The 16,469-nt window shown below is 41.4% G+C and overlaps 1 protein-coding gene across 1 annotated transcript in view; it reads left to right on the forward strand.

Annotated features, from left to right (window-relative positions):
* Nucleotides 1-16,469, forward strand: part of LOC134340479 (integrin alpha-8-like) — a 148,476-nt gene that overhangs the window by 94,867 nt on the left and 37,140 nt on the right. Inside the window, exons 17-20 of the mRNA XM_063037790.1 lie at nt 757-904; nt 10,526-10,618; nt 11,555-11,631; nt 14,479-14,559. Coding sequence (XP_062893860.1) covers nt 757-904; nt 10,526-10,618; nt 11,555-11,631; nt 14,479-14,559 — 399 coding nt within the window. The remainder of the gene's footprint in view (nt 1-756; nt 905-10,525; nt 10,619-11,554; nt 11,632-14,478; nt 14,560-16,469) is intronic.

Below are 16,469 nucleotides of genomic sequence, written 5' to 3' on the forward strand. Positions count from 1 at the left end.
AAAATTGGTGTAATTAAACAGTTGATGATTGGAACAGACTCAAAGGCTACAGGGCCTATTTCCATGCTGTATGACTCTAAGAAATGGGCAATATTTTCCTTCATACAATTTCCATATTTTATGTACAACCCTCATCCCACACAAACCACGTGATTTCTGTCCTTTCATACTATTTGTGCAAAAGAATGACACAGTAGTGCTCTTGAGTGTGTCCTGCAACACTGTTGTCATAGATTGCTAAATCACTGTTGCTAAAGGATTATTGGGGTTGGGGCAGACCATAGGGCCTCTCCCACTGAAATAAGGGAGAGATGTACCACTAGGCAGATACACTAGTGAAGTTTAAGAGACTACTAGACAGGTATATGGAGGAATCTAAGGTGGGGGCTTATATGGGAGGCAGGGTTTGAGGGTCGGCACAACATTGTGGGCCGAAAGGCCTGTACTGTGCTGTAATATTCTATGTTCTATGTCTAACACTGATTGTTTACACCCATCGTGTGTGTCGTTAGAAACGGCTGGGTTCATTGATTCCTGGAAAGTAGTTTTGAGTAGATATGACTGAGCTTCCATGTTGATGCTCACAGACAAGTGGCTACTTGAATGACTGGTACACGAGTAAATGCAGGAAGGGGTTGAGAGATGGAAATATAAATGGGCAAAAAATTCTCAGCACACACAAGATCTCAATGTTTCTCATCAATGAAAGGATCCAAATTCTGCCAGTGACTGTTTCTTTTATCACTGTTTCCACAGAGATAAAGACCATTTGATTGCTGGGGAATCCAATTTTCTGACAGTCTTTTTCAATGCTGTCAATCTTGGAGAAGGAGCATATGAAACTGAACTGCATATCCCCCTCCCTCCTCAAGTTGACTTCATAAGTGTTGTGCGAGATTATGAGGTATGGTTGCTGCTATTGTTCCATATTCAATCATATTTCTGACAATGGCCATTCACCCTACTGAAACAGTGCCAGCTATCAGAGCTACTCTATTCTCGTCCTTATGTCCTGTAACCTGTTTCTCTCACATTTCCATCAACCTCCACACCTAGTCTCCTACCACCCTCCCCTGTGATTGGGAATTCAGGGCTGACAATGAACTGACCAATCTGTACCTGTTTGGGATGTGAGAGTGAATCAGAGCATTCTCAGGAATTCCACAGTTACCTGACACAGACAGCAGCCACGGTCAGGTTCGCATCCATGTCTCTGAAGCAGCACTAGGTGTATCACCATGATGCAGAGTCCAGTAAACTGACTGTGAAAATTGTCATTTAATCATAAACAAATAGGATTGTCCTTGTGGGATGATTGTCATTGACATATTTCCGAGGATTTACTCCCTGTGTGTTAGTGATTCCATTGTGTTCCAGCACTGTTTTATCCCACAAAACATGTCATCCTGTCAATTTAAAGTCCTTGAGCAGGTCTATTGAGATTACAGATTCCATTGGTTGTCCAAAAGCACACCTTGAAAAGAATTGGAAGTTAAATATTTACCACTTAAAACAAACAGAAGTAATTTAAAGATTGTATTTCTTCCTAATGAGTCAATTTCATATCGTTCACTTGTCATTGAATTACACAGGATACAAACAGAACCTTCACTTGCCACATTTAGGGTGAATGTTTTGCCCATCTACTCTAATCCCATTTGCCTGCACTTTGTCCATATACTTCTATGACTTGTCCATAAGACCATAAGATATAGGTACAGAAGTAGGCCATTCGGCCCATTGAGTCTGCGCCACCATTCAATCATGGGCTGATCCAATTCTTCCAGTCATCCCCACTCCCCTGCTTTCTCCCCGTACCCTTTGATGCCCTGGCTCATCAAGAACCTACCTTTCTCTGCCTTGAATGAACCCAATGACTTGGCCTCCACAGCCGCTCGTGGCTCCACAGATTTACCACCCTCTGACTAAAGTAATTTCTTCGCATCATGTTCTAAGTGGACCTGAAATCGTGCCCTCTTGTCCTGGACTCCCCTACCATGGGAAATAACTTTGCCATATCTAATCTCTTCAGGCCTTTTAACATTCAGAATGTTTCTATGAGATTCCCCCCTCATTCTCCTGAACTTCAGGGAATACAGCCCAAGAGCTGCCAGACGTTTCTCATACAGTTCCTTGTCTATTCAAGTGTCTAAATTATTCTTAAACAGAGTGATTGTACCTGATTCCACCACCACCTCTGAAAGCACAAACCAGGAATCAACTACTCTCTGCTTATGTTTTTTTAAAAATCCCCCAGGTTCGCTTTAGAACTATCCCCATACCTTCTTGTTTATGATACACTTACCATCGGAAAAGGATGCATCTTGTAATTTTATATGTCTCCAACTTGGTCACCCTTCAGCCTCCTACATTTCAGGGAAAATAAGTCCAGCCTATTCAATCCCTCCTTAAAACTAACAACCTCCAATTCATGCAATGTCCTGGTGAATCTCCATTGCAATGTCTCCTGTACAATCACATCATTGCTGTCGTGTGGTGACCAATACTCCATGTGTGACATAACCAGTGTTTGTAAAGTTATCTCCCAGTTTATGTTCTGATCTATCAGTACAACATCTATATGAGTTCTCTGCGCAGTTTGCCTGTTCTCCCAGGGACCATTTATGTTTCAACCTGATGCTCTAGTTGTTATCCAGACCAAAGATGTGCTGGCCACTGTAAATTTCCCCTAGTGTGTAGGTAAATGGTAGAGTTTGGAGGCAGTTAATGGAATGTAGTAGGGTCAGTTATAGGAAAAAGTAACCGGTGATGAGTGATGTACCTCAGGGCTCTGTTCTGGGACCCCTACTCTTTGTGATTTTTATAAATGACCTGGATGAGGAAGTAGAGGGATGGGTTAGTAAATTTGCTGATGACACAAAGGTTGGGGATGTTGTGGATAGTGTGGAGGGCTGTCAGAGGTTACAGCAGGACATCGATAGCATGCAAAACTGGGCTGAGAAATGGCAGATGGAGTTCAACCCAGATAAGTGTGAAGTGGTCCATTTTGGTAGGTCAAATATGATGGCAGAATATAGCAATAATAGTAAGACTCTTGGCAGTGTGGAGGATCAGAGGGATCTTGGGGTCCAAGTCCATAGGACACTCAAAGCTGCTGCGCAGGTTGACTCTGTGGTTGAGAAGGCATAGAGTGCATTGGCCTTCATCAATCGTGGAATTGAGTTTAAGAGCCGAGAGGTAATGTTACAGCTATATAGGACCCTGGTCAGACCCCACTTGGAGTACAGTGCTCAGTTCTGGTCACCTCACTACAGGAAGGATGTGGAAACCATAGAAAGGGTGCAGAGGAGATTTACAAGGACGTTGCCTGGATTGAGGAGCATGTCTTATGAGAATAGGTTGAGTGAACTTGGCCATTTCTCCTTGGAGCGACAGAGGATGAGAGGTGACCTGATAGAGGTGTATAAGATGATGAGAGGTATTGATCATGTGTATAGTCAGAAGCTTTTTCCCAGGGCTGAAATGGCTAGCACGAGAGGGCACACTTTTAAGGTGCTTGGAAGTAGGTACAGAGGAGATGTCAGGGGTAAGTTTTTATATAAACACAGAGAGTGGTGAGTGCGTGGAATGGGCTGCCGGTGAGTGTGGTGGAGGCAGATACAATAGGGTCTTTTAAGAGACTCCTGAATAGGTACATGGAGCTCAGAAAAGTAGAGGGCTATGGGTAACCCTAGGTAATTTCTAAAGTAAGGACATGTTTGGCACAGCATTGTGTGCTGAAGGGCCTGTATTGTGCTGTAGGTTTTCTATGTTTCTACAGTAAGTAGTAGAAGGCTTATACAAGCAGCTTTGGCAGTTTTATGAAAATTACATTTGATCCTACCACTTGCAAGTCTGGTACACCTAATGAACAAGCTAATTACCTTCAAACAGACAGGTAGATGAACCTACTAAAAGGAAAGGACATCAGAAGGTTAACTTTCTTTGGGATATATCTACCATTATTTTAGGAAGAGAACTAATCAGTCTCCCCAATCTTTTTTTCTTTCAAACTAAAGCTGAGAAAACACCACAACCAGTCCCTCTCTGGTTTCTAATGGCCTTGCTGCCAATAGTTTCCGAAACAGACAGGGCATTTGAAGCCGGTAGCAAACTCTGCTGATAATGTGAAACCCCCTGAAGTTTCAAGTAACTAAGCTTCAGAAAATTTGAGGAATTTCTATTTTAGAAATGTCTGCTTGCAGTGCACACTGAACAGATGTGTAAGCTGAGTTAATCATGTTAAGCAGCAGTTTGGGTGACCATTTGTTGGTCTTGGACAATGTTGTCTTCTGTATCCCCGCATTCCCAACATTCAAGATTGTGTGGATTTTCTTCAGTTTATTCATTCGTTATGTGCTGTGTCATATAATGTGGACGATCACGGTCTTTTCTTGACCATGATTGTTCTTGGCAGGTTTTTCCACTGAAGTGGTTTGCCATTGCCGCCTTCTGGGCAGTGTCTTTACAAGACAGGTGACCCCAGCCATTATCAATACTCTTCAGAGACTGTCTGTCTGGCGTCAGTGGTTGCATAACCAGGACTTGTCATCTGCACCGGCTGCTCGTACGAGCATCCACCACCTGCCCCCCTGGCTTCACATGACCCTGATCAGGGAATGTGGGGATCTAGGTGCTACATCTTGCCCAAGGGTGAACTGCAGGCTAGAGGAGGGAAGGAGTGCCTTACATCTATGGTAGAGACATATCTCCACCCACATTATTCAGTACACAAGTGTAGAGGAGAAGGAAATGATTGTTATCCTGGATCCAAAGCAACTTAAAAAACACAATAATCATAATGAACACTACAATAAACAAAAACAAAACACAATAAATATAAATATAAAAGCAATCCTATAATCCATAATGTACAGGTAACTGTTATATACATAAACTGATTGCCTATACATAAAGTGATGCAGGGGATGTGTATGTAATGCTGGTGGGTCTGGTGGGGTGAGTTAATATGTGGAGGAGTTAATCAGCCTGACATCTTGGGAGAAGTAACTGTTTTTTGAGTCTGGTGGTCCTGACGTGGATGTACGTAGCCTCCTCCCTGGTGGGAGTGGGACAAACAGTCCACAAGCAGGGTGGGTGGGGTCCTTCACGATATTACTGGTGTTTTTACGGCACCATCTTGGTGCCAGTGTTGTGTTGGGCAGTTTTAACTACCTCTTGTAGAATCCTATAGGTTGCAGTGCAGTTTCCAATGATGCTGTCCTCTGCACATCTGTAGAAAGTTGTGGGTATTGTGCATAGACAAGCTGACGCAAGTGTGCGGTTATGGGCCAAGTGCTAAGGGAGAGGCACTGAATTTTAATGAGAACTATGCAGAATTAAAGGAAAAACAATAAATGTTAGACCAACAGAGTTGTTAATTGGAACACTCAAACTGAATGCTAATGCCATCACTGTGACTCGGAAGCAGTAACTTAACATTAAAGTTATACCACTCCATTACAGCATCAATCTAAACAGTAGTGTTCCATCCCAAAACGCAGGGAGCATTGACATTGCTGTGCATCTTTACCACATCACCTCCACACAGCAGATGACTCTACATATGCCCAAAATGAAAGGCCTTTTAAGTTACTGTTGGGATAATTTGCATCCATTTCAAAAATGGCTCTCATGCAGAGATTAAGGCAAAAGCGTATCTGGTGCAGTTTCGATGATTTCACTCATCATTGTCTCATTGTAGCTGGTAACTGTTGGAAATTAATCCCATACATCCGGGAAGCCCACAGTGTGAGACTGAACCATATCGACCAGCATGGTCCCACATTTTACTGATGGCATTGCGGATGTCAGGCTGGGTAGCTGGGGTCCCATCCATATTCTATCCTTCCAGTGTGATCCTTGCCTCCAGTGCTGTCTGTGGCGTTTACATCTTTTCTATATGACTGCATGGATTTCTCTTGGGTGCTTCCAGTGATGTGGAGTCAGTAAGTTATTTGGCCACTGTAACTTGCCGCTCGTGTAGTTCAGTGGTAGAATCTGTGCAGAGTTTATGGGAATATGAGGAAAAATTAAAGCATAACTGGAATTAGTATGAATGGGTTCCTGGTGCTCAGATAGAGTTGAGGGGCAGACAAGCGCGTTTTCATGAGTAACTCTATGAACTAATTATGAACTTGCACTGTGTTTCAGTGCAATTTGTAATCACTGTAAACTGAATAGCAAGTGCAGTTGAAATTATAGGGTGGGAAGAACCTCTTTACCATCAGTTAAAGAAAGTTTAGTGATGATCTTGCATTCAACAGTGGGTAGTGGTGATGTAGTGCCTCTTTAATGTCTGCAAGAAGTCTCAGATATTTTGAATGTAAGTTTGCACAACTCCTTTTTTTTCTTTTTAAATCTTTTTATTGAATTAATACACAAAAGGTAAAACATAGCAACCAATACATTGTTAAGATATAAATATACAAACAATATTAATACAAAAAAAAACAATGCAAACAACGTAAGTTAGTTATAAAATAACAAGGTAATATAATTGTGTACTAATTTTCCATATATATCAATAAAAAAAACTCAAGAAAAAAACCTACCGAGCAACTAACCTACAAAGCAAAGCAACGGGCTAACTAAGTAAATGGTAGACTTGAACAAGTTAAACAATCACGTCCTCAAACTGGACCTCCGCTAATAGCAGATAGAATCTACGAAGGGAGTGTATGTATGATCAGGGAGAAAAAAAATAGTTACATTAAATGAAAATATTGAATAAAAGATCTCCAGGTCTGTTCAAATTTAACTGAAGTATCATAAAGATTACTTCTGATTTTTTCCAAATTTAGACACAGTATCGTTTGAGAGAACCAAAGAAACGTAGTTGGAGCATTAATCTCCTTCCAATGTTGTAGAATACATCTTTTCACCATTAAAGTAAGAAATGCAATCATTCTATGTGCTGAGGGGGATAAATTACTAGAAGTTTTAGGTAATCCAAAGATAGCAGTAATAGGATGGGGAGAAATATCACTATTCAAAACCTTTGAGATAATATTAAAAATGTCTTTCCAAAAAGTTTCCAGAGTAGGACAAGACCAAAACATGTGGATCAAGGAAGCTATCTCCCCATGACATCTAACACAAAGAGGGTTAATATGAGAGTAAAAACGAGCTAATTTATCTTTAGACATGTGCTCTATGGACAACTTTAATTTGAATTAAGGAGTGTTTGGAGCAGATAGAGGAAGTATTAACTAGTTGTAAAATATGAGCCCAGTCATTCATAGTCATAGTCAGTCATACTTCATTGATCCCAGGGGAAATTGGTTTTTGTTACAATTGCACCATAAATAATAAACAGTAATAGAACCATAAATAGTTAAATAGTAATATGTAAATTATGCCAGTAAATTATGAAATAAGTCCAGGACCAGCCTATTGGCTCAGGGTGTCTGACCCTCCAAGGGAGGAGTTGTAAAGTTTGATGGCCACAGGCAAGAATGACTTCCTATGACGCTCTGTGCTGCATCTCGGTGGAATGAGTCTCTGGCTGAATGTACTCCTGTGCCCAACCAGTACATTATGTAGTGGATGGGAGACATTGACCAAGATGGCATGCAACTTGGACAGCATCCTCTTTTCAGACACTGCCGTGAGAGAGTCCAGTTCCATCCCCACAACATCACTGGCCTTACAAATGAGTTTGTTGATTCTGTTGGTGTCTGCTACCCTCAGCCTGCTGCCCCAGCACACAACAACAAACATGATAGCACTGGCCACCACAGACTCGTAGAACATCCTCAGCATCGTCCAGCAGATGTTAAAGGACCTCAGTCTCCTCAGGAAATAGAGACGGCTCTGACCCTTCTTGTAGACAGCCTCAGTGCTCTTTGACCAGTCTAGTTTATTGTCAATTCGTATCCCCAGGTATTTGTAATCCTCCACCATGTCCACACTGACCCCCTGGATGGAAACAGGGGTCACCGGTACCTTAGCTCTCCTCAGGTCTACCACCAGCTCCTTAGTCTTTTTCACATTAAGCTGCAGATAATTCTGCTCACACCATGTGACAAAGTTTCCTACCGTAGCCCTGTACTCAGCCTCATCTCCCTTGCTGATGCACCCAACTATGGCAGAATCATCCAAAAACTTCTGAAGATGACAAGACTCTGTGCAGTAGTTGAAGTCTGAGGTGTAAATGGTGAAGAGAAAGGGAGACAAGACAGTCCCCTGTGGAGCCCCAGTGCTGCTGATCACTCTGTCGGACACACAGTGTTGCAAGCACACGTACTGTGGTCTGCCAGTCAGGTAATCAAGAATCCATGATACCAGGGAAGCATCCACCTGCATCGCTGTCAGCTTCTCCCCCAGCAGAGCAGGGCAGATGGTGTTGAACGCACTGGAGAAGTCAAAAAACATGACCCTCACAGTGCTTGCTGGCTTGTCCAAGTGGGCGTAGACACAGTTCAGCAGGTAGACGATGGCATCCTCAACTCCTAGTCGGGGCTGGTAGGCGAACTGGAGGGGATCTAAGTGTGGCCTGACCATAGGCCGGAGCAGCTCCAGAGCAAGTCTCTCCAGGGTCTTCATGATGACTGGGAAAAGAAATTGGGCCTTACTATCCGCCGGGATAGTAAGGCCCAATTCCTTTTCCCAGTCAGTCCTAATCTTATCAAATGGAGCTTTCCTAAGTTTCATGATAGTATTATAAATAGTAGCCATTACACCTTTCTGACACTGGTTAAGGTTAATGATAGCGTCTAAAATATTTGTAGGGGGTAACGCCGTAAAGGAAGAATGTATGGTATTTAGGAAATTTCTAACTTGCAAATATCTTTTAAAAAAATGTGTTCTTGGTAAATTGTATTTGTTAGATAATTGTTCAAAAGAGATAAGGAAGCCATCTGAAAATAAGCACCGTGATATACCATTAGTCTTCCAAATTTGAAAGGCACGGTCCGTAGAGGAAGGGAGAAAAAATATATTACCAATAATAGGAATCGCTAGCACAAATTGATTAAGATCAAAAAATTTCGGAATTAAAACCAGATACATAAGGTGTGTTGAACTATCGGGTTGCAAACCTGTTTATAGCGTTTCAAATCGGAAGGAAGAGAAGATCCTAATATAGAGCCAAGTGCATAGCCTTGAACAGAATGTAATTCCAAAACTACCCACTTAGGAAAGGATGGTGTATCTTGGTCAAGTAACCAAAATTTCATGTGTCGAATATCAATTGCCCAATAATAAAATCTAAAGTTAAGTAATGCCAAGCCTCTATCTCTCTTAGCTTTCTGTAGATGTATTCTACCCAATCTTGGGTTTTTATTTTGCCAAATAAATGAAGAGATTTTAGAGTCTACTTTATCGAAAAAGGATTTTTGGAACAAAAATCGGTAATGCCTGAAATATATATAAAAATTTTGGCAGAATAAACATCTTAACAGCATTAATACGACCAGTCAAAGTTAAATAAAGTGGAGACCATTTAAAGGAAAGTTGTGTAATATTGTCAATTAAGGGTAAGTAATTGGTCTTAAATAAATCCTTATGTTTACAGGTAATTTTAATCCCAAGATATGAAAAATGATTATTAACCAATCTAAACGGCAGGTTCTGATATAAGGGAACTTGCTTATTAATAGGGAAAAGTTCACTCTTATTAAGATTTAATTTGTATCCTGATAAAAGACTAAATTGTGCTAATAAATCTAAAGCTGCTGGAATAGATTTTGAGGATTGGAAATATATAAAGTAAGTCATCAGCATAAAGTGATACTTTATGAGACTTTAACCCACAGGTTATATCAATAATATTTGGGGATTCTCGAATAGCAATTGCAAGTGGTTCTAATGCTATATCAAATAATAAAGGGCTAAGAGGACAATTTTGTCTGGTACCTTGAAAAAGAGGAAAAAGAGGAAAAAAAGGTGTGTTTAGAGTGTTAGTACAAACTGAGGCCATAGGAGAATGGTATAGCAATTTGATCCAGGATATAAATTTCCGGCTGAAGTTAAACATTTCAAGCACCTTAAATAAGTAGGGTCATTTGACCCTGTCAAAGGCTTTTTCAGCGTCTAGGAAAATGACGCATTTAGGATCATTTTGTGACGGGGTATAGACAATATTTAAAAGTATACAAATATTATAAAAAGAGTAGCGATTCTTAATAAAACACGTTTGGTCTTCCGAAATAATAAAAGGAAGTGCTTTTCCTAGTCTATTTGCTAATAACTTAGAAAAAATCTTGGAGTCAACATTTAACAAGGATATTGGTCTATAAGATGCGCATTGAGCGGGGTCTTTATCCTTCTTTAATATTAAAGAGATCGATGCTCTATAAAAGGATTCTGGTAGTTTACCAAGTTTTAATGAGGCCTCCAGAACTCTGGATGACCAGGGGACTAATGAGGGTGAGTTTGCACAACTCCGAAGCAGAACAGACAATGGTTTGTTTCTCTTTGAGTCACTGATGGTTTATTTTGAAACACTTCAACTTATGTTATTGCCTTCTAGTTACTTTTCTATAGTGCTATTTTAACATGCCTTTTTTGAATTCCTTTCAAGATCCCTACCAAATTGAGTTGTAACCCAGTGATGAGTAATGGCAGTCAAGCAGTGAGCTGTGACCTTGGGAATCCAATGGAAAATAACACAAAGGTGAGACCTGTGATTCCTATCAAAGACCTTGATTTGTCGTTGAGCTAAAGGTGAAGCTGACGGTAAATAACTAACCCTTCGAATGCCTCAAACTGCAACCGATGTATCTGCACCCTATATTTTTTTTCCCTTTCTGTCACTGGGCTTTGCACCTATGTATTTCCCACTAATCCCCCATTGCTGGGTGCCTTTTCATGGGAAGACAGCATGACAGTGGTTTAGGGAAGTATCATTGTGACTTGGTTTCCAAGGCAGATCAGATACCAATCAGACTAAACTAAATCAAAAAGCTAGCTCACCATCACCTTCACAAGACCAGTTAATGATGGGCAACAGCAGCTGGCTTTCCTAAGAAACTCAGGAATAAATTAAAACAAAAATCATAATGGACATTGTGCCTAGACTTTCTTGATTAATGTAAGGGCAGTTTCAAATTCTTCTCTCAGCAAGGCACTTCCTGAGCTGTAAACACAGCATGTTTATCTACTGAATTCTTTACACAGCAAACTGCACTCTTTACACGGCAGTGACCTATTGTCTTGGGGAAGATCAGTGGCAACTTGGATAGTGATTAGTTATAACACAAGGACAGCAGCACTAAATCCGATGAAAAGCACTATGGAAATCAGCTCTGAGGACTGGAGATTTATTCCAGTGTGTAACATTTTCACAGATGAAGATGCATCAGTGTCTACCTCTGCTCAGCAAAGATTTTTTTGTATTATATATTAATTATGCATGTTCTAACCCCGAAAGGCAGACAGAAAGTAACAAGTCTGAGTTTTTTTTGTGTTAATCTGGCCCTGCATTATTTGCAACAGTGCGTATTGGTTATTAATTGCTGCATGACTTTATTTACATGCTAAACAGCTGGCTCCTTTACTGAAACAGCTGCGATGACAATAAAAGTGGCCAATTTATTCTGTTGCTCTTTAGATATCTGCAGGACTCCATTTCACGGTGCACAGCTTGGAGCAGGTGGAAACCGTCACAATCAGCATGCAGATAAAAAGGTAAAAAGACATTTCCATTGTCATCCTCGAATCCACACAACCAGAACACACCCAAGCCCTGTGTAAACAGGAGAAGGAGGGCACCACATGACCAATTACACACCTGCCCACCCTGTCAACCACCGTCTGCCCCATCTGTGGAAGAGTCTGTTGTCCCCAAGTTGGCACTGCCAGCCATCCCAGAATGCACTAAACCAATATGGAAGTAAGTCTTCAATCCTGGGAGACTGTCAAAGAAACAAGACAGAGCTCTGGCAGCCAGCAAAGAAAATAAAGTGCAAAGCTGATGAAAAACCTTGTTGCCTATAGATTCACCCTCTGTCTATGAAAAGACACCAAAATGGAGGTCATCCTCAGCATAGTTTATGAATCTGGCTAGATTTATCCTCAACATGTGGTGATGGTGAGGACATCATTTGGCATCAGATCTCAGCCGGGTGGTGGGGGAGGGGGAGAAGCAGTTTTCAGTTGCTATTATCTGTTCCCACTTTTCACTGAAGCTAAATATGTGGTGGATCAACAGGGTGAAATGTTTCCTTCGTGAGGGCCCAACACATTATGTGTGCTGGCAAAAAGAAAGAAACCTACCTTTATGAACATGTACTGGACCTAAAGAAGTCACTATGATAAAGTAGATCACATATTGGCTGATGGATATACAGCAAGCTCCCATAATGTTTAAATACCAAATAATTGATTATTAATACTTGACTGAGTTCCAATTGTCCAATCCTCCCACAGGATGTCGTCTGATGTTCTTCAAAGCAGTGCAAAGGGTCCTTTTTGTTTTTCCCTGTATAAGGACGGTTAGGTACTCTTTAAAGTAAGAGAGCTCACTTCTACTTAGGTGTGCAATTGGGGAAAGAAACTGGCCCGAATTATATTTTGTCAAGGGTCTGTAAAGATTGACCAGCACAATCAGCCCTCTTCATGGGTCAGCTTGTCTCTGAATTCCACATCTGCACAGTGTGTTGCAGGAACACAAGGCAGACTGGAGCCCAGGTGCCAGGTGCTGGCTAGGTTAATTGGTCATTGTAAATTGTCCCGATTAGGTTGTTAAATTGGGGTTGCAGGGCAGTGTGGCTCAAAGGACCCATTCTGTGCTGTATCTCTAAATAAATAAATATGCTCCCAATTAGGCATCAATCCAATTGGTTTTCATATTTTTTGGTTGAAAATGGTTGGACTGGTTGCACTCTGAAGGACAAGAAGTAATTATTGAGAGTGATCCTGCAGAAGAGTCTGACAGTCAGAGGTCTATGATGGTATGCAGTGGTTTAGGTTAGGTGAGCTTTATCTGGCACATGTACTATGAAACACGTACACCTTGTTTGCGCCAGTGACCAGTATAGTCCGAGGGTGTGCTGGGGACAGCCCGCTAGTGTGACCGTACTTCTGATGCCAACATAGCATGCCCACAACCTGCTATCCCTAACCTGTACGTCTTTGGAATGTAGGAGGAAACCAGAGTGCCCAGAGGAAATCCACACAGTCATGGGGAGGATGTGCAAACTCCTTACAGACAGAACCCTGACCTTCTGATCGCTGGCACCACAAGGTGTGACACTAGCTGCTATGCCACCATGCTGCATTACACCATCCTTATAAAAGAAACAGAGAAATGAACCTCCATACCTAGTAGATAAATCAAAAAAATATCATGTAGTGCTCTCAGATCTGAGTGGCTCCAAGAGACAGTTTTCTGCTTAAGACTGTTGAGAGGACAAATGGTCTAAATGTCATAATAGGTAAAATCAAAATTGTACCCAAGGCTACTTAGGGGAAAAAAAAGAAGCATCTGTTTCCAGGATAATTAAGTAAGTAATGAAAAAGAAATTCTCTGCAGGTTGAAGCCACATTGAGATGACAATTGAAATTTGAATTTCATTAACATGTTTTGCACAAGCAAATGCAGCTTTTTTTTCTATCCAACACTACATTACTTGCCTTGACCGCAACAGTCCAAGGAGAGACAAATTCAGTAAGTAATGTTACGGAGTGGGACAGAGAGGTGATTGCAGTAAGAACAGAAACAGGATTGGCCATTTGATCCCTCAAGCTAGCTTCAATGTTCACTAAGACCATGCTGATTTTCACATCCCCTCCATTTTCCTTGATTCCCTTAAAAGTCCAAACAACTGTCAATCATAATCATGAACTTTTCCTGGTCCTTCTACATCCAATGGAGAAGGACTTCTTGTTTTCCAAATTGTATTTGGAAAAATTAATCTATCATTGATTAATCATGGAAGAATACTAAGTGAGGTAGTCCAAGGTATTAAATGATTAGTAAGGTTGTCGTGTGATATGGCCCATAATTTTATTAACTGGTTGGATGAAACAGATTTTCCAGGTACACTATACAGATGGAACAATTATCACGTGAAGTAAGAGCACAGCTGACTGAAAGAACATGGTTACCTTTTATGCTTTCCTTGACAACTGCCAAAAAAATAAAAATCGGATCCAAATAAAACTGTTATGTGTATGCTGAGGAAAGAATAAATGAGCAGAATCATCTCTGTTACAAAAGGGTTGCAACTGCATCAACATTAGACACCCTTGAGAGCAGGAGTTCCAACGTGGGGTCCATGGCATTAAAAAGGTTAGGAATCTCTGCTGTCGAACCAGCAGCTCTCTGCATGCCATCATTGGATCATGTTATGCAATCGTTCTTCAACGATCAACTTGTACTGTCATTAGCACATCTGCTTTCACCTGTCATTGATCCTAATTCACTAAGTCTCAGGAGAATACGAGTAAAAGGTTTGACAGGGAATCAAGACAGGTGTAATCAGCAGTGCTGTTCTCCTAACCGTTGGTAACTCTATCAAATTACTTTTTCAGTAAAAACACTCAAAACTCTGAGAGTGAGGTGGTCCAGTTGAAGTTGCAAGTGAAAGCTGTGGCTCAGCTTGTTCTCAGGGGGTAAGTCTAATTTAAATCACTATTTTTCCAATCTTGGAGTACATCTTTGTGAAATAACAGGCCTATCCCAGGATTCTTTGTGGCAGAATGTATTATCTCTAATGTAGACTAACATCTGACTTGGGTAAGCCACACTTGTAGGTTCTACTGCAAAGCACATAAGCCACCCTTTATATCTCCAACCTTTGACTTTCCCCAAGATTAACTTCGGATTATCACAGATTGAAAAAAAATCATTATTATTTTCAACAAAACTGTGAATGTTCTTCTTCTCTGATATTGATTTCAAGCTATCCACTTTCCCATACTCACTTCAGTTCCTCACAAACAACCCTTCAACCCAAAACGAACTAGCTTCAACTATAAACATAAACCAGATTGCCCTTCTTTAATTTATTTCCTGTTGACACTTAACATTGACATTCCTAGCAACATTAGTATGTGAACCCCATCCTTAAAAGGCCTAGAGTCCAGAATGGTTGTTGTCCATGCAGTGAAGGTACTCCCACATTACTATTGGACAGCACGTGCCCTCTTCTCATTGCTACAATCAGGGAAGAGGCACTGTACAAGAGCGGAAAGACACACTGTTTCAGGAACAGCTTCGTCCCCTCTGCCATCAGATTTTTGAATGGACATTGAACCCATGAACACTGCCTTATTACTTTTGCTCTCTTTTGCACTACTTATTTAATTTCTTTAATCTTACAAGTGCGTTTAAGGAAACGGGGTTTTAAGCTCCCTATACCGACTATCTTGGTGGTGCAGTCTCTGGTGAATAAAATCGATGATCTCAGAGCTAGGGTGCTGAATCAGAGGGACATTAGGACCACGTGTGTCCTTTGTTTCATGGAATCATGGTTAACCCCTTCTGTACCAAATGCAGCAATCAAGATCGATGGGTATACTATACACCGTCAGGATAGATCTACAGAGTCTCTCAAAAGCAGAGGTGGAGAAGTATGCCTCATGATCAACTCTTCTTGGTGCACAAATATATCAGTGCTGTCCCAATTCTGCTCACCAGACCTGGAATATCTAGCAGTAAAGTGCACGAAACAGCGCACCGTAACACCTTCACCATTGTTCTGGGAAATTTTAACCAAGCCAGTCTGAAAAAATCACTAAGTAATTACCAGTAATAAATCACTTGCAATACCAGAGGAAACAACACACTGGACCATTGTTACACCACTATCAAGAATGCCTACTGTGCTATTCCACACCCTCACTTCGGGAAGTCTGATCACCTGCCTGTACTTCTACTCCCTGAGTATAGGCAGAGACTGAAGACTGCAGCACCAGTAGTGAGGACCAAGAAGGTATGGACAAGGGAAGCACAGGAGCGCCTGCAGGACTGCTTTGAATCGGTGGATTGGACTGTATTCAGGGATTCACCTTCAGACCCGGATGAGTATGCTGCAGTTGTTATTGACTTCATTAAAACCCGTGTGGGTGAGTGTGTGCCTACAAAGACTTACTGTACATTCCCAAACCAAAAGCTGTGGATGAACCAGGAGGTACGTCGTCTGCTGAAGGCTGATCTGTGGCATTCCAAGTCTGGCAACCCAGGCCTGTACCAGAAAACCAGATATGATTTGCGGAGGGCTATTTCAAGGGCAAAGAGACAATTTTGAATGAGGTTGGAGGTGACATCGGATGTACGACAACTCTGACAGGGTCTGCAAGACATTACTTCCTACAAAGCGAAACCCAATAGCATGAATGGCAGCAATGCTTCACTACCAGATGAACTCAACGCCTTCTATGCCTGCTTTGAAAGGGAGAACACAACTACATCTGTGAAGATCCCTGCTGCACCTGATGACCCTGTGATCTCTGTCTCAGAGGCCAATGTTAGACTGTCTTTAAAGAGAGTGAACCCTCACAAGGCAGAAGGTCCCGATGGA

This window comes from Mobula hypostoma, chromosome X1 (genome assembly GCF_963921235.1).
Source record: "Mobula hypostoma chromosome X1, sMobHyp1.1, whole genome shotgun sequence".
Classification (NCBI taxonomy): domain Eukaryota; kingdom Metazoa; phylum Chordata; class Chondrichthyes; order Myliobatiformes; family Myliobatidae; genus Mobula; species Mobula hypostoma.